Source organism: Heliangelus exortis, chromosome 8 (assembly GCF_036169615.1).
Source record: "Heliangelus exortis chromosome 8, bHelExo1.hap1, whole genome shotgun sequence".
NCBI classification, from domain to species: domain Eukaryota; kingdom Metazoa; phylum Chordata; class Aves; order Apodiformes; family Trochilidae; genus Heliangelus; species Heliangelus exortis.
Genome location: NC_092429.1, coordinates 6,286,341 through 6,309,243, shown reverse-complemented (window position 1 = coordinate 6,309,243; position 22,903 = coordinate 6,286,341). Strand labels below are relative to the sequence as shown.

The 22,903-nt window shown below is 35.6% G+C and overlaps 1 protein-coding gene across 10 annotated transcripts in view; it reads right to left on the bottom strand.

The window, feature by feature from the left end:
• Window positions 1–1,465: 1,465 nt before the first annotated feature.
• EPS15 (epidermal growth factor receptor pathway substrate 15) overlaps window positions 1,466–22,903 on the bottom strand; it is a 44,035-nt gene continuing 22,597 nt past the window's right edge. For 4 of the 10 annotated variants that reach the window (XM_071750148.1, XM_071750152.1, XM_071750154.1 and 1 more), the window contains 13 exons: window positions 21,523–21,595; window positions 16,849–17,010; window positions 16,055–16,252; window positions 14,000–14,197; window positions 13,381–13,458; window positions 12,971–13,061; window positions 11,640–11,675; window positions 10,618–10,754; window positions 9,836–9,905; window positions 8,640–8,716; window positions 7,974–8,136; window positions 5,298–5,476; window positions 1,466–3,399 (listed from right to left, as the gene is read on the bottom strand). In XM_071750148.1, the coding sequence (XP_071606249.1) occupies window positions 3,253–3,399; window positions 5,298–5,476; window positions 7,974–8,136; window positions 8,640–8,716; window positions 9,836–9,905; window positions 10,618–10,754; window positions 11,640–11,675; window positions 12,971–13,061; window positions 13,381–13,458; window positions 14,000–14,197; window positions 16,055–16,252; window positions 16,849–17,010; window positions 21,523–21,595 (1,609 nt within the window). In that variant the 3' untranslated portion in view covers window positions 1,466–3,252. Of the gene's footprint in view, window positions 3,400–4,688; window positions 4,740–5,297; window positions 5,477–7,973; window positions 8,137–8,639; window positions 8,717–9,835; window positions 9,906–10,617; window positions 10,755–11,639; window positions 11,676–12,970; window positions 13,062–13,380; window positions 13,459–13,999; window positions 14,198–16,054; window positions 16,253–16,848; window positions 17,011–21,522; window positions 21,596–22,903 lie in introns of all 10 variants that reach the window. The other 6 variants (XM_071750155.1, XM_071750156.1, XM_071750158.1 and 3 more) reach the window with 5 other exon arrangements.

Below are 22,903 nucleotides of genomic sequence, written 5' to 3'. Positions count from 1 at the left end.
CCACCTTTAAATTTTAATACCTACACCTTGCTGCCAACAAGGAAGGTAAAACACAAATTATTCTGCAGAGTTCAAGAGGTCAGTGATGCTCATATAGGTAACTAAAGCTCCACTCTACCTACCAAAAGGGTAAGTTTTGAATTTGGATGAAGAGAGATCCACAATTTGGGAAAATTAGTTTGCCTACTTCCAGTATGAATTGCTGACTATCTGCTTTTACACATTATCTTGTGTTTTATAATTGCACAAGGCAAACAATACCAAGGTAGAACACATCAGCTTTTCAATATTAAGCAGAAAGGGGTCAGATTCTCTATCACATCAAGCCTCCTGGCTTAGAGTCCACTCTGCTGAAGCAGACAGCTTTCTAGAGAACTTCACCTAGAAGTCAACCCAATATGTCATGTACATATGAATTAAGCACATTTATTTCCAAAGCACATTTATTTCCATTTTATTCCTTGTCAATGCTTCAAAGGGACACAGCAGACTTAGCATTATTCCCCAGCAGAGTTTTCCAATAGTTTCTAATCAAGTTGCTTCAGAAAATTGCACTGGAAATTTAACTGTCAAGTGGCCAATTCACCTGTTAGACATCAGATCATCTCTTCAGTCTTGTGAATGCAATAGGAACTTTTACATGACAGAACTTCATAGTATAGGAAGTTAGAGAAAGACAGTGAAAAGAGGGTATCAGTTATTCAAGATGATTAGCACCATCTTCAGTTTTATTATAGAGTTAATTGCACACAATTTGCAGGGCAGACAGAGGGTAGAGAGCAGCATAATAAAAGGCAAAGCACACTCAAGATGGAAATTTGGCAATGAACTTAAGAGGAAAAAAAAAAAGCCTGCAGGAGGTTTCATATAGTCTCAAGAAATAGGTGAATCCGATACAATTAATGATACTAAGTTGCTTCCTCCAACTGATGTTCCATTAAAAGAAACTAAGCGAAGAGACTGGGGTCAACTTAAGTGAGTATAATAAAATCCAGCACTACTTTAACAAAAGAACACAGGTAAATGGTTTCCAGAACTCCTAAACCCCTGACAAAATCATCTACACTTTCACACAAAGGAGACATAATGCTAACAGATATGTTTATAAGAATTATATATGCTGAGGCAAACTAAAGATCTCTTAATCCCTGTATGTTGACATCAGCCAGTAGAGGCTGCTTACACACATTCATGGGTAAATCTTTTAAGTGTCTAAAATTTGGGCTCTGCAACCCTTGTTCTGGTAAAAAATCCTTGGACGAGTAGCCTGAGTTTTCTTTGAAGCTGCCACAACTCCGAATGAAGCAACAGCTGAGATTACTGTCTTTCAGCTAACCTCAGGATTCAGGGAATTTCTTTGAAAATTACCCTGTCAGACTACAACTGGCACAGTTCATTTTGTTTGCATTACATCTCAGTGTTGCTTTACAGCTCACTGCACCCTTTTGCAAAAATAGGCAAACAGTTCACACTTATGTACTTAAACTTTATTTCTTCATAATTACAGGCTATTGTTAGAATTTTTAAACAAAAGGGAATTCTATAAATAGAGGCTAATCCCACCCAAACAAGTCTTTTTTTTTTTAAAAAAAAAAACCAAACAAACCAAAACAGTTAAAACTTCATAAAGTAATGCCATTTAGCTCACAGCAGTGGTTTGTTGGTAGTCTGAGTAAAAGTACTGTAAGTCAAGAGTCAGTAACATGAAATGTAACATCAAATGACTCAAAACTTTAAATTCCATAAAGGAAAGCAGGAATATATATATAATATATACATATAACATCGTGTTGGTCCACTGAGTATACATTTTTAACAAAAGATAAGAAACTATGTAATCCAGTTAAGCATATGACTTGCAAGATTAGTGTACACTCGTAACAAAGATGTATAGATAAGTTATAACTATTTAATACTTGCAAAATTTTAAATTACTTTTTTTTGAGCAGGTGTTTAAATGCCCATTTCCCAGTGCAAAAGAAAATCCATCCCAGTCAGGTTACCTGTTTTTCCTTTAAAATTGAAAACTACCCTCAAACTCCTGCAACAGCAGCATTGATAATTTGTGGGAAGAGCTTAAATATACTGAAGCATGGCTGAGTTCTCCCCTTTCCATCCCCCAGTGCTGCATGTTGGAACACTTCAATTCCCTCAACAGAAATACCACAGGTTAAAAGTGCAAGAAAAAAAAAAAAAATCTCTTTTGATGTTTATGCTGCTGCCATTCGTTTTTCCTTAGGGCAAAAAGATTATTCTTTTTGGAATTATTTTAATGAAACCAATTCTCCAGAATAGAGTTGTTTCAGAATGAAACAATAAGTTATTTTCATTAATTTATTTGCATTAACATTCTATCAATCCTACTCTGACTCAGTGACCAAAAAGAAATAATTCAGTTTAAGGTGCAACTATCAGTTGGCATTCAATAAATTACATTACAGAAAACAACTGTGGTTTAAAAAAAAAAAAAAAAAAAAAAAAGACTACCTGTTTTTTCTTTCTATTCTCAATCCTATTTCAAATTGTACTTACTACCTTGCCAGTTCAGCTGTGTATTTCACAGGCAAAAGTGGCTCAAATAGCAGGGGGTCTCTAATTTGACAGTCCTCTTGGCCAAACATCAAATGCACATGAATCTTCAACTTAACTGCTTTATAAAACAAAACAGGTCTGAAAACCTATGACCATGCAAGAAAAGCATTAAAGTTCCAGAAAGACACACTCTTTCTGACTTAAAGACTCCATGAAGATTGTTATTTCAAATACAGATGCAGAATCTTCAATGAAGAGAAAAATCTACAGGCATACATTTAAAATAAAGCACTCCACAACTCTGGCATTACTAAAATCTCTTAGATGGATAAAAGGTTTCAAATGACTAACTGCTTGATGGGAGACAGTCAGCCATGGCAGAATAATTGCTATATTCACTTTATGCTCACTTACCAACTGCTGAAAGATTACAGTCAAGCTACAATCTCACAATCTGCATTTTAAACTGATTTGCTTACACCTGGGAAAAGTACTTTGTTCTCCTGAAAACTTGAAAGAAACTGAATGCTAAACTTAAAAGTTATTCAAACAATAACCAAAAGGATTGAACTTAGCAAAAACATTCACTACACTTCCAGAAACTGAAAACCTTTCATAGTTTCTTGTATATTATGTATCTTCTGAGTAACATTTAAATAGGTTAGGTCTTCAGGAAAAGGGACAAAACAGTTGATGTAAGACAAAATCTTATTCTAAACTTCATGCTTCTGATATTTCAGATTTACTGAGTGCAATAGCCAGTTCCAAGTCTTCTTGCTCTTGCTGTTTCAGTCTTGCCAATCTTTCTTTCTCTTCTCTCTCACTTTCCCTCTTAGCCCATTCAATCATGTCTTCCTCAGTGGAATACTGCATTTTTAAAAGAAAAAATAAACCAGATTAATAATACAGTGATAACCAATATTAGTACCAAGCCCTTGGTTTAAGGGACAATTGCAGTTTTAAAAAAATTGTATGTATTCTAGTATTCAAATATTACTTGCTTTTTAATTTTAATACACTTGTAACTATTATCTTATGTTTACCTATTAAGAACTGCATAGAAGCCATCCCATTTGATGCATTTCTATGCATTATGCTATGTTTCAAAATTCAATATTGAATTTAAAAAAAGTTATGAGTAGAAAGTGCTATAATTTAAATTCACACTATTTTGGATGAAAAACAATCTTCACACGAAAATTTTAATAAATCAGGAAAACATTTAGCAAAATACACTCCTGTCCATATGGTGGAACATCCTGATTTACTCTACTTATATTAGGGATAATTTTTCCAGATGACAATGACTGCAAAAATTAGAATGACTGTTTTTAATTGTGCAGAGGAATAAGACTTCTGCAAAGAAACAGCAAAATAATAAGGTAACTGTACAGTTAGAAGCCCGGTATAGAAAATGGTCAATGTGATACAACAGAAAGAAAAAAGCAAAAAATAACAGTTTTTTTCCATGTATATTGATATGAACAGAATGTGAATTCAATTTCTGTGGTACTAATTATAAATGAGAGACAGTTAAGGAAATTAAATCTATTAAAATACAGAAGATTGTGCTCAAGCTTGTTTCTAGTCAGCATGCAGAAAAGGCAAGAGGTAGGTGAAGCCCATGTTTTCATCAATGTCCCAGTGCTAAATCTGACAGGGGTATCAGAATATACCCCAGCAGTTTCTGCTTTGAGCTGCTGCTTTGGGAAATACATGTAGAAAAGCTTGAGTTTTTGCCATACTTCATGGGTTTTCAATAAATGAAGCTGGAAAACAACTTTTTTCTTCATAAAGATAATTAACATGTTTGCTTCTTCCTCCACATTTCACATCCTCTCCTTCAAACTGGCTTCTCAGTCCCTGTAACCAGTAACAGTGATAATTTCTGAAATGCTATTATTATCATGCTACAAGACACATCAACCAGTGCAAGTCACTTTTGAAAGCCTGCCAATCCTCAGTTTATTTCAATCAAGCACATAGTTTATTAGGCCTAAAAATAATTAAAAAAAAAAAAGCAGTATGATCATGATACTGTAAATGCAAATTGCATTTATCAGGTATCAAGCTTCAAAGTGAGATGATGCCTTTCAAAACTCCTACTTGCAAAAGCTCAAAAGAAAAAAAAAATAAAAATAAAGGCATGCACAAACCTTTAGATTTGCTTCTACTGCTTGGACACCACGACTTCTATGAGATGGATTCTGGTTATAAAGAGACACTCACTACTTTTTACTTCATTGTATGTAAATCTGGAATCTACTAGCCATTCAAAACTCACCAAATTATATTTCATTAATGAACATTGTTATGAGGCTGGTTATCAATATTTCAGTACATTGAAATTATGACCAAACAGCTCAGTGACAGCTAAATTAAAATCACACCTTCTGTTTTACTTTTAATTGGGGAGTGATCAGTGTTTGGTACAGTTAAATAATTTAAATGTGCTGCATGCTCTGATAAAATGGGTAATCTCTAGAACAGATATTTTTAAGTCCTATTTTCTAAAAGCTAGGAGGCTTCCATGGAAAAAAAAAATACAAAAACAATGCAATTTAAACAATAACTGGAATATTTTGCAGTACTTTGTTTTAGGACAGCCTCAGTGGTAAATTAATTGCAAATTCTGTTTTATCTGGAAATCATATCCCTTTTGTACATGGGATATGTTTTAATATTTTAAATTAGACTGAAGACTTCAGTGTGAACAAGTCAAAGCTGTCATTATACTGAAACAAATGTAAAAAGTGTTTACTCACAGTACTGAAGTTTGCAAAATTGTTGGGGTCAGCCTCTTTACTGATGCTTGTAGGAGCAAATGGATCACAGAATAGATCTGCTTCTTGTTCTTTGGGAATGTCTGGGGTGGGGAAAGGCTGAAATGGATCTCTTGGTTTAAAGGAATCTGAAGAGTCTATTTGATTGATAGGTCTTTTCCCTTAGATTAAAATGAATTTAAAATGAATTTAAGATAGCAGGTAATAAGATGGCAAAAATAGTTTTTCTTTAAAAAATAAAAATATTTAAAAACCCAAACCCCAAAAAACCAACAAATTCAAAAGCTACTTGGAATGCAACTTCCTCTATAAAACTAGTGGAGCTGCAAAGACCTCAGAGGAAGGGTTGTGAATTTAAAAAATGAGGGTATGGTCCTTAACAGTAATCAGGTAAAAAGGGAACATGTCTGTTAATGCTTCAAGAACAGAGTTATGTACTAATTGACTATTCTGGAAAGAAAACTTCCAGCAGTTTTGACCCCCTATGGTATTAGCACAGTAATTTTTACTTCTGCCTATCCACTGTCCATAATAATTCCAGAAAGGCTTTTTTAATATGATCCAAACAAATAGTAACACGATTTCATTCAGAGACCAGAAATACATTTTTAAGTCTTCAAAACACCACATCCTCTCACTATGCTAACATCTGGGACTTCTGTAGTTTTTAAACTAAAAGAAGTAAGGAGAATGATAACAAGCAGTCACAGGCTTAACCATTTTGTTCATCCTTGCCTAAGTAGCTACAGACAGAATCAGCAACAATCCCCATTTATCTTGTTCTTTTTTTTCAGCTTAACCCCAGTCAGCTTTCAACACCACTGGGGACATCAACCCAAATACTTCCAAGAACAGCTGAGCTGAATTTCACCCCACCAATTCTCTCCATTTGCTACTGCTTACAGAAAAGATTTCATTGCTGTTTCCTGATCTCAGCCAGTGGGTTCTGCTTAAACCTTGCTTCTATTGCCATTTTAAACTACAGAACTAAACCCAAGTGCTTACTACTTGTATATCACTGTTGCAAGTTTGTCTGAAAATTTTTTCATAGACCAAAAAAAAGAGATTCTAATCTAGCAATGACTTAGAGAGTACCCCCCAGAAACATGATTCACTTAGCTCCCTGATAACCTTGCCATGACAGTTCTCATTCACTGATGATGTTCTAATACTGTCAAACAATGCATGTCTATTTCTTGAATAACATGGGAGAAGCAGCTTCAAAATGGTGCTCAGGGAATTTTATTTTGACATGGGAAGGATTAGTAATAGGAAGAAAATTAGATACACAATCTCCAAATCTGCCAAAAAATAATTTATGCAACAGATTTAAGAGGAAAGCAAGAAGCCCTTCTACACACTTATCAGTAGTGTAAAAAATTCAGAGAAAGATTTTGAGGCTTTTATTTGAAAAAGCACTCCCTTGTTTTGAATCAGAGCAAGGGAGTAATTAAAAACAAATACACTTAAATATTTCCATTAAAAAAATTTCTCTTAGGAAAATAACTTACTGGGAATGGTTATCAAGATAATCACAGTACCATTTTTAATATGTGCCATTTCTCTTGTCATCTATTGATAGAGATGCTGCTGTTCTGCCACTAGAAGCTTGCATTTTAAAAGTGGAGCTGTAAACCACATCATAGCCATTCCCAAACAAAGAAGTCAGAAATCCATTTTTTGTTTTAAATAAGGATTTAAATTACCATCACTTAACATTTCAACTGCTTCAGTGTTACTGACAATAAAACTGATTACTTGCAAGGTGTGAGCATGAACCAGATCTCACATGAACATCAGAAATTAAATAGTTGAGTTTAAGCCTTAGTATTAATACTTTTACATTTACTGTGTTCCCCTTCTTTCAAGGAAACAGGATGAATACATGTTTAAGTTTCACACTACAGTTTTCCAAAACATTTTTAAGATTAACCCAAATAATGTGATAGTTAAAGAACAATGACAAGGACAGAAGTTTTAAAAGGAACGTTAGTACTATATTTTCCAGTCTATGCAAAAAAAATGCTGACAACAGGGAGTCTGTTGTAACATGGGCTTGTTGTAACCAAAAGAAAGTGTTGTTATCTTTGATAATCATGACCTTTGGTAGAAAGCAGGGTGGTCATGGAGAATACCAGAAGATTCAGAAATCAGTGAAGAGAAAACAGCACAGGAAACTTGCATTTATTATTATAACATTGTCTCAGTTTACTACTACAGACCTCTGGCAAGGCCACCTGGAAAAAGTTTACCTGAAAACCCAAGACAGTAATTTAACTCGATTTATTTTGCATTAAAACAAGAGGTTTTGCACTAGATAAAGCACACTGAATTCTCATTTTAAGCTTAGCTTAATGGAAGATTCACAATATATCACATTACCAACCATTTAACTTGCAGCTATGCTATGGTTTTGCACAAGTCCATAATAACTAATTTTTTTCCTGTTTTCTAAAACCCCTCTTCAAAAAAAGAAACTATGATCCCAAACACCATGCAAAATTTTTTACTCCAAGGAAACCAGAAGAGATCAGGAACAGGCCTGATTTTTGATCATCCAGTCTACATTCAGACACTTCACAATCCCCTCATAATTATTGTCCCACTGCCAATATTGAAGCAATTAATTGCTGACAACATCTCAGCATAAGCTCTTACCAGGTGGTGGTGGGCAGGGCCTTGTAGGAGTTCCTGTTTTAGGGGGCAGTGCAGGAGGAACATCCTCATTTTTAGCTGGTGGTTCCTCAAATAAGTTTTTAGTTATGATCACACTGTTGACAGAACCTGATGTGGAAGAGCTGAAGGGATCCTCGTTGTTAGCCTTAAGCAAAGAAAACAGCAACATACACATTTTCAGTGCAATTCTACTACAATCTCCCTTCTTTTCAATGATGTATTTATTTAGAACTGAAAGCTTGGACCAAGACAAAAGGAAAACATTTTTGTTTGCTGTTATCATCCACATACATCCAGGAAATTCAAATTAAAAACTGAATAGTTAGTGTTTACAGCAATACAAAGTTGAATGCAGTTACACATGACAAAAGTGTAAACTACTTTTGCTGTTAAACTCAAGAAATTTAAAAAAATAGTTACATCATCACTTCGAACAGAGAAAACACTTAAAGCCAGAAAAATTACATTGCATTCTTCACAGTGGAACTGCAGGACAACTTACTGTCAAGACCTCTTTTCCAAGGATGTCAGCTATTATAAATTTTTAGTAGTGGCAAAACTGTGGAACTGTTGGTACAGAGATTTAGCTATGCCTTGTCACTGTAGAGGTTCATACATTTCCTGTGAGTGGCAGCAGCTTCATATTACCTTTGTCAGAGTGCTGAAGTCAGCAAAACCACTTCCAAAGGAGTCATTTCCAAACAGAGAGGCAAAGGGGTCTGCAGCTAAATGCACACACATCAAGCAAACAGAATGAAATAAGTTCAATACAAAAGACTGAAAAAAAATCCTACAAAAAAGAGCAACTACTACATGTTTTGCAGCAGACACTGTTTAAAGTGAAGTATTTTATGAGGTGGGCACTTAATTAATTAGCTTTTACAAAAACTCCAAGTGGCAACTGTCAATTAAGAATAATAATTCACTTGAACAGGGAGTAATTATAAAGAAATAATGGTGTTCTACATTAAAAAAGTTAAATTCCATTGAGAGGATACAAAACCTCATACTACTGTATGTTCTGCTGAGATACATGGATGTGTACACACAATGGTGTATTTTGTGTGTGTACACCCATAAATATACATGAACATAACAAGAGCTCATTTCTGACTGTAGGCCCCCAAAATATCTAAACCCCATCTCAATCCAATTTAACAGTACCCTTTCATTCTTATGTGCCTCAAAACATGTAAAAACCACCTATTCTATAAAGCAAGAAGTGCACTGTCTTTACCAATACTCACTTCTGCATCTCTAAAAAATGGCATTTTCTTCCTACCATTAAGGTGAACAGATTTACACTCCCATGAATTCATGTTTTGGACTACCACCTGTCAGTCCAACCTGAGAAAATAGGATACTCAAGTCTTCCCTAAATCATCTTTAGCCCTCAGGTGAGAGTATCACAGCAAAACAAAAGGAGCAAACTTTAACAGCAATAGTTATTCTTTCCTACATCTCCTCTCATCCTACAAAGTTATCTTCTATATTAGTTCAGAAATTACCATGACATCTCTAAAAACAATGTTAATGAGAAGCCATAAACCATCCATATAGTCCTCATACTTAGAGCAGGATATTTCACCAGTTTCAGGTAAGGCAGAGGAACATCTTGGCAGAATCACTCTTCAGTGATATGCAAGACTGAGACAGTTTTGTGCTATAAAAATATCTCCCCTGCAAGCCTGCACCTCGTGCCATACTTTTTAGTAAAATTCAGCAAACTTAGGAAAACCCTAAAATGCTCCACCACAAATTCAGTTAAAAAAACAGAAACAAAAGTAAGCAAAAGCAAATAAAAATAAAAGCCAAGAAGTCTGATGTCTATAATCTAATTTTACCTTGATCATTCGATGTAATCACAGTTGTTCCACCAGGAGCAAAAGGATCATTCTTCTTCAATATCTCTGTCTAAAATAAAAAAATTCCATTGGTGGAAAATTTGTTTTTCATCTTGGAGATCCCTCATTCTAAAAATACAACCATGATCTATTTTAGTTTAGGAGTTTTAAGATCAAATATTTTGGAAGCAGATTTTTTCAGCCTCAGTAAACAAATCTGCTAACAGAAGCTCCTCAGAACAGTGATTAATAATTTCAAAAATTGGAAAAAAGTACATTATGTGCAACATCCTTTGTAACCATTAATATAAAATTTAGGAATATCTATCACTCAGATTTCTACAACCAGAACCATCTTCATGAAGATATAACTACAAGACATCAACACCACCAAGATGAGGTAAAGAATTTATTGATCCTGTAAGCCCTGGAGGCAAAATTCCAAGTGTCTCAACATAACTTGATGAGATTAATCTTGGATTTCTTTCAATGTTGAGGAAGTTCCACCAGCTACCAACAGAGCTTAGTTCACTATTCTCAAATGTTTTGATCTGTGGAGCAATGAAATTCCACACTAAAATTTTTTAAAATGCTTTTATTTTTACTTCTATTTAATCTGTGACTCTTTCTAGAAAATAGGACACAAAAGGAAAGACAGAGCCATGGGGTAAATTGTATAATTCACTATACAATTTCTAAATATCTGCTTTTCAAGAGGTGTCCAAATACAAAAAATAGGTTATTTTGTCCAAAACTTATACAAGGTATGCTACCAAACTTACTGTGTTATTATTACTGCTGTCTGCAGTGCTAAATGGATCAGTGCCAGCAGTTGCAAAGGGATCAGTGGAGGATTGTTTGAAAAAACAGTCAGCTGCAAAAGGATCTGAGCCTTTGAAGGGATCACCACCAAAAGGATCTAAAAAGTAAAAGTTTCATTAACATTTCTGCTAGCTTTACTTAGCTCAATGTCTTAAGAACTAAATATTTTATTGCTTCTCCATACTGCAAGAAGGTGACACATTTAAGACTGAAGATCTTTCATCTGTGAATAATTTGTAGTCTGGAACTCAAAACATTAGCCAAGCCAACATTTTCTGTACATCAAGAAAACTTTGGATTCTACATCATGGATTGTACATCATGGAAAACTTTGGTTCTGTTCCAGAATCATCTGAGCATTCAGGTTCTTTAACCAAACCCCCTGAAACTGAAGCATTTACAAATCCTAACATTTCTCAGAACAATCCTACCCTCCTCTCCTTCACACCCTAAACACAACTGATGTTTTCTTATTTGGCACTTGGTCCAAAATGCTATTTTGCTAAAGCCTTCCTTACCATTCACTTTGTTTTTCTGTCACCAGTAACTCCACTCAGAAACAAGCAAATAATGCATGACAGTGCCTATACAGCCAGTCTAAACACACACTCCTCATCTTTTTCAGTATTTAGTTCTAAAGAAAGTTGGTAAGGTAAAAGCTTTTTAAAGAGAACACAGTCCTAATTCACTGCATCCAAGGCAAGCAGCAGGAGTTTGGGGCCTTCTGTTCACCACCTTCACAGACTTAAATCCCAACTAAGGATGCTTCCAACAGCAAGAAGTTCACTGGCAACGGGCCCCTCTGAAAATCCTTAGAACAAGAGGCCAGCTGCTACTGTTCCATATCTATCTATCCTACAGTGACTTTTTTGGGTCATTTCTACCTTTCTTATGCTGAAAGCAGCAACACTTTTCCCCACATATTCTTTTAGTATGAATCACTTAGAAGTACAAACACTTTAGAAGTTACCAAGTTGCTTACCAATTTTCCCAAAAGGGTCATCTTTGAAGGGATCACCTGTTTATTTAAAAAAAAAAAAAGTTACTTATGATAAAGCACACGCTTGAATTCTTTTGGATATGAAGTAATTTCTACATCTAGAATTGAAACAACTCTCACACAGAAGAATAATTTCACTATTTTCAGTAGAATGACAAGAGCTAGCATTAGAAAAAGCAAATACTAACCAAGCTGTTCACTATCAGCATGAAACACACAAAAGCAGCAACCTCAAAGATGCTTTGGTCTGTAAACACCCACATTATGCAGCATTTGCCAGGCCAGCCACTGATAACTGAGCCCCAGGTCTGTTTAATTCTCATGGGTGCCATGGATGGTAGCTCTGAAGTGTTAATTTCTGTACTGGGTGAATGGAACCAATTTCATCAGTTGTACTTCCTCATCCACATCCAAGAGACATAGATGTTCTATCTAGTAGCTGAACATCCTCAGCAAACAAAGCTCAAAAGGTTGGCTACTAACAGAGAGACCTTTTTCCTCTAAAAAAATGTCCTGATGTTCTGTGAGTAGGACCACTTCAACATAAACAAATACCAAGCATTATCTACACAGAAACATTCAAGCTGTTTTAAATCAGCTTAATTTATTCATTAAAAGTATTAAATCTGCACTGACATTTCTGTCAGTAGTCAAGTGATCTGAAATAAATTTAGCTTATTTTCCTTTTGAAGTGATATGAGCTCAATTGATCAGACCATGCTGATTCTGAAAGCCTGTAAGATCATATTAATGTGGCTGAAAACATCTGCTTCAGCAGTTAAGCCAAATTAACTCCCTCCAAGTGCCTCCATACAGACAGTTCACTTCTTCCAACATGAAAGAAAAAAATAAAACCAGAACAACAGCATTCGTCAGTGGCAAGTTCTTAAAATAAAGTATAGCACTTCCACAAGATGAGCAGATGGTGCAGTTCCACATCACCTTTTTCTGAGTGCCAAACTCACCAAAAGTAGGCCACAGCCATTCATTCTCAACCACCCACACCCTTCCTGCACCACAGCTCACTGAACCCCCAGCTGATCTCTTTGTGGATCTGTGCAGCACACAGAGGTAAGAGAGGTTCTCCAGAAGAGTGGTGGGGGAAAGGTGAAATTTTCACAGTTAATTAGAAAGTCCAGATGAAAGAAGGAAAAAACACTCTGGAAACTCTCATTTCCATTCTGTAATGCTAGTGGCTCCACACTCCTGCCACTCCCAACACCTTCACATTTATTCCATGAAGAGCAGTCCCAAGGTGAAGATGAGTCTGAGGTGTTCATAAAATACCTGCCCACAGAGAAAAGTTTACTTACTGCCAACAAAAGGGTCAGACTGGAAGAACTCTAAGCTGGCTTCAGAAACGAGATCAGGCAATGGATGAGATTCAGCATCAAATGGATCTTCCTGGGCAATGCAAAAGTAGAGAAAGTTATTAAATTTTTAAGACTTGCCTGACTGAAAACATTTCTGTTGCTTTGTGTTACCATTTAATAGCTTCTTAGAAATGAAAAAATCCCATAGCCAGCTAGAATTTCACATAATTCATGACTGGACATCCTAAACATTTCTCAGCCACCTGCCTGCTACATGAGATGACAAGTAAAATGAGGAAAAAGTGACAGTTTCATTTCCCTTTTGTTCTATGACCATGATGCAAGCCTCAAACAGCTTAACTACAATTTTCTAACTTACTTTTTCCTCCCCCAGATCTGAGCAAACTCACCTTTTTGGGAATAGCTGCAGCTGGAGTCTCTTTCTCCTCTTCCACAACAGAGGCTGTTGTTTCAGGACTATTCCTTACCTACATAAAGGTAAAGGAAATTAACTATAAATTAGCAAATAGAAGACCAGACATTTTAATTTTAATTCTTAAATAGCTAAAAGAATATACTTCAAGGGATTCATACTTCTTATAGAACATACTGAAATGTTCCATAAATCCTGCAAAAGTTTAAAAAAATCTTTTAGAGTCTACTGGGACATAAAGAGGGACATTCAAATAAGACATCTTTAGATTTGGTGTTCTATTCCTTATTCCATTCTTGTTTCACCAACTGGAGACAGCTGCTCTCCTTTATAGCTAATTCTACTATGCAATTTAGGATATTTTGCTTTGGGAACAAATACAGAAAAACTGTTAATGCCACTTTCCAGCCAAGCTGAAATCTCTTCTTTTTGTGCTTAGCAACTTTAAGATTGCTGCAACACAGTGCCTCACAGTAACACCCTGAAATTTGACCTGTGCAAGTGTTTAAAAACATTATCAATCTTGATACATTCTTAACTTATTCCAGCTTCACAGCTGCACTGCATCATGATCAAGCAGGCAAAACACTACTCACTGGAGAGACGCTGTTTGTTTGTTCATCTTCTGCTATACTTTCCCTTTCAGCATTCTCATTAAGGTTAGCAGTTTCACTGCTGCTATTGCTAAGACTGGAATGATCCACAGTCCCATTAACAAGTGTATTATGTGGCTGAGAGTGCCAACTAAATTGGTTATTCCCCAATTCTTTCAGCTCAAGAAGCTTTGTCTGCACCTGTAGATAGAAATAAATAGATATGCATCAGCATGGCAGTACACAGAAGCCAATATATCACCATCCCCTCTTAAATCTAAGCTACAATTCTCACTTTCAAAAGCAAAAAAAAAACCCACGTCATTTCAAAGAGGTGAAATTTGAGAGGTGAAAGTCTGACACAGAAGAGACATAATTTAATTGAAGGACAGACCTGAGAATCTGCTCCTGCCAGGGAAGCAGAGAGCATCACAGACAACATCAAGACTTGTTGCTCTGTTTCTACTCAAACTCTTCTTAGGAGTTGCAAAGCTCTCAGGGTTTTTTTGTTTGGCTGGTTTTGTTTGTTGTTGTTTTGTTTGGTTTTTGGGGAGGGGAGAGTGGCTGCTGCTTGTTTACTGTTTTCTTTTTTAAATTATGTATTTGCAATTGCCTTAAACTCCAAATGAAAAAGCCTGCTTTATCAGAATTCTCATCTTCCCAGAAAGAAAATTACAACTTCATTATTTTCTTCCACAGGACCTTTGAATTCTACAAAATCCACAGTATATTTTCCTAGACAGTTTATTTCCTATTTTTTCAGCACTATGCTTAATGCAGTGTCTCACAGCAAACAGTTACAACCAACCTGACAGTTATGAAGCAATCTTTGAATTTCACAGATAACAGAGAAGGATGAACATAGTTCAGCTATTTCAGTGTGTAAACCCCCCTGACTTTTGCTAGAGCTCAGTCACCTCATAGAATGTTCATTGGCTTGCCCATGTCACAAGTCAGATAGCAGCAAAGAGGACACCAGATGCCTTTCAGACACACTGATCTCAGACTTGTCTAAAGCATCAAAGCACCAAAGTTCATTATTTGTGAGCCAGGAGACATTATCAGCCTCAAATCTGTTCATTGCAAGTACCTCTTGCTCATATACTAATACTGAAATAGCACAACCTTCTCTCTACCCATGATGAAACAATGGAATATCCATTTGTTTACTTCTTCTTTTCTAAACCTCAAAGCCACATTTAAAAATTAAGTTATAAGGCTCTTCAGTAGAGCAAAATGTGACCACTAGCAGTGGAAATAGTAGGACAAAAAAATTAAGTCAGAAATTATTTATGTAAAATGGCAGACCCCAAAGTCATCCCTTTCTAGAGTTCAAAATTAATAGGAAGCCTTTTTGTTTTGTTTTTAACTTGATAATGATGTGACTGATTTACATATTAGATAGCTGGCAAGTCAAAGAAGAATGATGAGGAAAGGGTGTGCAAGCTAATGCATCACTGAAGTAATAATAAACCACTGATTACAGGTAAGAGCTGAAAAGTGCTGCTTTAATCTAAAAGCAGACATCTCAAAGCACAGTTCTGTGCTTAAAAAACAGTGCACCTTTGCTTCTCAGTATCTAATGTCAAGCCAATTTATTCTTACATTCACCTTACTTTCTGTCTTCAATAAAGCACTAAGTAAATGTTAGCAATTTTATACCAACTTCACATTAATAAAAGAAGAGTGAGAGCTTGCCCCAGGCCACAGCTGAGCAAGAAAGCTTAAATAACTATAGAGATAGTTGTTGGATAGATAGAATTTAACATGCATTATCCATCTTTCATTCATTACATTAGGCCAAATTATTTATGATGAATAATAAATTAATCCCTTTATTAAGAAACTTGAGAAAAAAAAATCATGGAGTGTTTGAGTCAGCCTTTAAGAATACCAACAGCTACTAGTACAGAACATGTGTGAGTAACTAATGGCAAGATCAATTAAAAAAAAAAAAACAAAACAAAACACCTTCCCCTTCCAAAAATATATACTAAAGGTTGTCAGCTAAAAAAAAAAATATAATTTTTTGTTTGTTTGTTTTTCACACTGCCTTACTGAATTGATTTCCTGTTGTGAATCCTGCAGATGTTGCTGAAGAGGTCCCAGCTGTGCTCTCCCAGATTCTAAGCAATGCTCAAGCTCTGCAGTTTCTTGCTGCAGGCGACTCAGCTCCTCTTGAGCTTTGGTCAGTTCATCTTCATAGGCTGAAATCTTGGATTCCTGGCTTGTTATTTCAGCTTTCAGCATAGCAATCTAAAGCATGGGCAAATATTGCAAAGCCAGCTTAAAAAAAAAATAAGTGACCACACAAAACCATATCCAAATACTATTATTTATGACCATAAAAAGTAAAAACCTGAGATCTGTTGCAGATATTACATAAATCATTCCTGAATAAAAGGTTAATTCTGTATTGTTCTCAATAAGATCATAGTATTCTGGCAGTTCCCCTGATCAAAACAGATATTTCTAATACTGAAAGTATACTTTCAGATAAACAAATACTGTAGCTCTGTATTAGAAGAGAAAAATCTGACCATAAGATGATTTTTTTAACCACTGAAAAATCAGTCCCAATAATTAGTGCTTCCCATTACATTAAGATTGCATTATAGTTTTGCATTATTTGTTAGCACTTAACCTTATTTGTGGGCCCCCTGATATTAAATTAGGAGGTGACTGAGCTAAGCCACATTATTTCCTGTTCTCTGCTAGTCACAAAACTTTGACAGTTAGGCTGTTTATTCATTAAAAATTTTTCTCCTGCTCCAACAACTGTAACACTACAAGGCTGAGTTCTTCAAAATGAGGCATTTCCTCTTCAAAGGGCTTTAGCCACTGGACCTTACCATATGGGCCTCTTCTGCACACTTCTGCCTGATATCATTAAGTTGCTCTTCCAACTTGGCCTTCTGCTCATCAAGATCATTAAGAATTTCCTGGGCTTCCTGTTTCTGAGCTTGCAGCTTTTGCAGTTGACTGCTCTCCCTCTTTACTTCATCTTGTAGATCCTGTAATAACACAGATTAGTTTTGCACTTGTTCCCCTTATCCTCCCAACCACTAAATTCCACAGTGGAAACTGCAGTACTAACTCAGATTTCAAAGTATCAACAAATTATCTTTCCAGAGCTGGCATTTACACTGTCAGAGAAGGAAGTATTCTCAAATTCTAATACACAAAAAAATAATGAGGTTATTTGCTATATCTTAAGCTAAAAGAATCTCACTGAAATACTGAAGGTCATACATCAACACAGATATAAATATTTCACTTACAGGGAGGTTAGGGTTTCATTTTGAACTTGTAAATCATTATTATTTGGGTGCTACATTGCCTCTCTCCTGTGTTTTAGCAGCAACTTGTTTAAGCAACACAGTAAAGGGCCACAACAGAGCATATTAACCCAAATGCACTCCCTTCTATAGCACCTCTGCCTCTGAATTCACAAAAGTAAGGCAAAAACTTATTTTCCATGCACTACTGGTGAGAAACACAGATGCCATACACAACAACATGGCATCTTCTCATTTCTGAAACAGAAATATATATACCTTGTGTTCTAAGTACATTAAGTAGCATCATATGGTAATTAGTTCATTTCTGAGCAAGAGGAATAGGTATGATTCAACAAATTACAGAGATGACATTGAAAAAAATGTCAAGAAAAGAATTTAGGAATAAAGAATTGTCAAAGTCAAGAGGAAGACATAATATAGGGAGATCAAAAAGGATTAATACAAAGCAAAAAGTATTAGATGAAAAAAACAGATTGCAGCCTTTCCAAGAAAATATGGTAATTGTAGGAAGAATCATGAGCAACAGCAAAAAGCAGAAATAAAAGTTAAGGATGATAAGAAAACAAGCTGATGAGAACTTCTGATTAAATCACATTCATGTGCTACTCTAAGGTAAGATATGTTGTCCTTTCTTAAGGGTCTTTTGTTTGGGATTTGTAGTTTGTGAGGGAGATAGTTTATCCACCTGTGCTAAAACTTCCAGATAATCAGGACAAAAAAGACAGATAGAAGAGCATATGGTGCAAGAGTCAGATGCTAGGGAAATAGGTAACCTCAAGATAACTTGAGGACTACATATAGAAACAGCACAGATGCTTTTATGAACAAAAAACAACCTCCAAGCCCAAAACAACTAAAACCAAAACCCCCAAAATCACATTTGAAGCTCAGTAAAGGGCCTATGACTGATGTAGAGCAGTCAGACCAAGTGAATTACTGGTTCTTTCTGATCTATGAAAGAGAAACCAAGGCACATACAAAAAGCTATTACAGCAGCTACTGACTTGGGTAATTGGGGCACTCTTCATCCATTATTTTTTTACTCTGCTTTGAAATCAGAGTTCTGATACAGCTGACACTGAACACATGCAATGGGGGAAAAAGTAACAGCTTCAAGAGATTTCAGTCTCCTTTCTCTGAAAGGAAACAGGGATTCACATAGACACAAGCTAAATATAGATCCTCATCACTCTTGCTTCTGTTCCCTGAATCCCAACGTCTGTTCCAGGCACAGCAGCAGAGAGGCACTGAAGAGACTTGACTAAGACTGATGGCTCCCAAAAGAGAAAAGAGAAAAAAGCACCAAGAACAAGCACCAAAACCTAAACATGTTCATATAACCACTTCAAAATCAAAGCTTGGAGTGAATACAATACACAGAACTGGGATACATCTTCATGAAGTTAACCAGGATCCAATTAAGCTTGGATTTCCAAGAACACCCTCAGCACAGAAGCATCATCTTAATGCTGAAGCACTGAATGAGATTATACATGATAACCACTAACATTAAAAAAAACCCCCACACACTAACATATAAATAACATAATAAAAAAAGCATTTTTTGTGGTAGTAGTAATAAAAATGCATTAGATTTATCATCATTGTAACTCTCCCATGATGAACTCTCCATGCTAATGTATTGAAGGACAAGAAAAATCTAGAGATCTGGATTTTTGGAGACAGACAATGGATTTCATAGCTTGCTGGTCTGTACTTCACCAAACAATGCATGTGTTAGGAACTGCTAAGCCTGAACAGCACAGGAAAGTTCAACTCCACTGACTTTCTAATGGCTTTTGTGCACTGCAATGAATAGTAGGGAAAATCCAATGCTGAGTGAGACACTCAGCATAAATCTCTAAAACAACTCAGACCAACAAGGAGATCAAAAAGTAAAAAAAACAGAAAAATTCTGGACTAATTGGAAGGCAAAATTCCCCTAATACCTTTCACATTTCCCCCTCTCTTCACTGAATCAGCATCTCACATGCAGTTAAGTTTTTCCCAACTGATGAAAAGCTTTACTATGCTTTGTTCAGGAGTTACTTGTTAACTCTGTAAAATCAAGTTCTCTACTGCCAAGAAGAACATTTAATATATGAGTTTATTATTCCTGTATTTATAGGAAAATGCTAATCCAAGTCCCAGACTAAGTTAAGGACATGGTGACCTATTAATTTCTTGGTCTTTGTTACTCTGACCATAACTTTTCAAGTAAAACCAGCCCTTACTCTTTGCTGCTAAAGAGCTGATATTTTAAAAAGAACATTAAAACCTACCAGTATCCTACGTTTTCCCTGCAATTCTTTTTCTATCTTTGCTTTTTAGTTTCTATTTACATAGTATATAAATTATTTTTTAGAAGAAAAACTGTCATTTTTTTCCCTCCTCCCATACACACCAGTCTGATCTGTCACACCGTGGCTATATTTGAGATTATAATTTGCATCCATGGAAGTAATTCTGGTAATTAAAACCCTGGAGTGTGATGCCATGAAGCTAAGCCTGACTCGAGGTGGTGGATTAAAACAAACTGGTTTTGTACACCTCTTTAGAAATGTCACCATTAGAATAAAACCAGATGAAAAAAATCATGATGTAAAGATATTCAGAGAACAGTGGTGACAGACCAAGAAGTTCTATAAAGTTTCCTGAAACATGCAGGTCCTCCAACATTCAGGAGCTAGAAAGGCAGCAGAGATAAAGGGCCATCAGTTTAAATAAATGCTGCAGCCATATCTTATTTGATCCTGATGGTTTCTCATTTTTCTGACAAGCCTATAGCAGACTGTTCCTTCTGTGGAGGCCAACAGAACTCTTTAATTCTGTATATAGCAAGTGACAGATAGCTTGTGTCACCACTAAAAGGTTAAGGACCAAAGGCAAATGCTTCCAAGCTGCTCCTCTGGATACAATGCCCTCATTATCCTGTGATGCTGCTGCCTACCAAGCACTAAACATATGCAGATGACTCTAATATTCCACCAGATAACTCTTAACATTAAAGATAAGATTTTTGCTTAGCTTTATATACATTTTGTGCAAAGACACCAGAGAACTCAACCTTCACACAAACACACACAGATTCCAGAACACAGTAACAGAACCATCCTGCCTGCAGAACCAGAAACGCCCAGAAGAATTTTTAACAGTGTGAAAAAGCAACCTGAATGCATGGACAAAAATCACAGACGTGGGCAACTTGTGCATGCATTCCTGCAGCTGCTGAACCTGCCTGCCATTGTGACTACCAGGCCAGCAGCTGATTATCTTCTAAAAGGTCAGACAATTAATTATCATCGAGGCTTTAAGGATATTAAAGCCAAGCACAAAATTCTCAACAGTTGTAACACATTGCCTCTTTTTCTGCCCAGATAAAATGCAGAAAGTTCTGCATTAGTTACTCTTAATCAAATACACATTATTTAAAACAAATATCTTAAAATACATATAAGTGATCAGGTAGCACACTGAAGTTTTCTGTTTTCTGGTTGATTTTTTTTTTTTTTTTTTTTTTTTAAGCAGCAACCATAGCTGCTTTTGCAGCTTAAAATTTAACTGAACTATTGCTTTGAAGCATTTAAATCAGGGCTTGGCCAGACTGTCAGCACTCTAAACACTGATGCTGACTGGAAAAATTTTCATCTCTATAAAACACTTGATTTTCAACATTCTTATTCTGTATTTTTTCTGAATATTTAAATATGTCAATATTCTGGAAATTCAGTATCATCCTTTTAAATAAAAATCAGATTATTTTTTAAATTCTCTTAAGTTAGGCAAAATTAACTTAAGGCAATATTCCTCCCAAGCTGGTAATTACTGCGACTCTTTGGAAGCAGCCCTGCACACAAACCCTTTTAATTCAACCACTTAAATTTATTAATTGGCAGTGCCAGAATGTCCAACTTTAGCTGTATATTAGATAACCTTGCTAAAAAATAATTACAGAAAATAAGAAATCTATTCTTTTGTAATATTTTTTAATTTAAAACTGCATGCAGGCTACATATCCTAAGAGCTCACACCCCACATTCATACAGAAAATATATCTTAAAATACATTCCTTTTTTTTAACAACCATTTTTTTTTGCCTTTTTGTAATGATGATCACATCACTGAATATGTGATGTGATCTAAAGACTCAGTAATCCCACTGCCTTTAAAGCACCACATGGTGTAATATCAGGTGTCTGAAGAATAATTTTGTGTCTTATTTACCTGGACCTCACTTGTCCTCTGCTTGATGGTATCTTCTTTCTCCTTCAGGTCTTGCTCTACATTATTCTTTTCCCTAGAAGACCAGCAAACAATGCAAGAATACTTAAGAACATCAGCTACAGCAGGTACAGTTATCCAGCCCCCTAAGCCTGTATCTCTCTTTAAATACATAGTGAAACATTAAATACAGAAGATGGAAAGGATTTCTGCTTTCCAAATTATTTACAAGACAGAAGCCCACACAAGTCTTCTGCATAAAAAAAAAACAAACCAAAAAAACCAAAAAAAAAAAGCCCCTATCTTTTCATCCAACTGCACTTCAGTGATAAGAATGGCTCAAAAATGGAAGAGGGCGGGTGGGAGAAATCAATGAAATCCTGCCTCCAGTGATCTCACTGTTGCTATGGAGCACTCCTCTAATGAAAACTGCTGGGAAAAGTGGGAGGGATTGCATCAGATTCCATCTCTTAACCCCTGCAAACACTGTAATTCCTATGCTAACAGCAACCAGAACGTTTCCAGCAGGCCAATCTAGCTGATTAATTAACTTTCCCTCTCAGATTTTAGATGTATTTGTTGGTAAGCTCTGTCACAAGAGCCAAGGCTGTCTTGCTGTTATCAGAAACTCCAGATGTAGTTAATTGCTGTGTCATATCAAATCTGTCTCTACAGACATTTATTTAAGTTTAAAAGTGACTACTGATGATGGGGGAATTTCATCAATAAATTCTTGGCAGTCAGACATAACAATAGCTCGCAGAAAGGAAAAAACCCAAAATGCACAACTCTGAAATGTTGCTGTTTTAAAAAAAGTCATAAAAGCCTTTATCTCTAGATAGTATATGGCATCTTTTCTCCTTCCACAGAGGAGAAAAGCAGTATAACATACACAGTTTTAACCCTGTCCTCTGTATAGAGGTATTTACTTACATAAGGATTTTTAAAATAAATTAGCACACGTATGAAAAGTTAGATTTTGAACAATGATAAATGTAACATTTCTAAATGAAATACCATTGTGAAAAGCTATCAAATCGTATTATTTCTACATACTGAAATTAAGATGATTTCCTATTTTAATAGCAGCAGACTGGTGATCTACCTAAAATTGTTAATCTTATTGTTTACTCTTACTAAATACAGTATAAAACAGTTCTGTCTCCAAAGTAAAACAGGTCTGCTCTAAGTTTTCTTTATTTAAGTTGAAGAATTCCTGATTACTGCTAAACCACGTTCAAGAGAAATTAAAAACAATCCAGATGTCACAGATCTTAAACCAACATTTGCTCTGAAAAAAAATGACTACAGATTACATCCTGCTACTATTTATCTCAGTATCTAGTTTAGTAGCAACTCATTGAGTATGCTGAAAGGGAAAGTT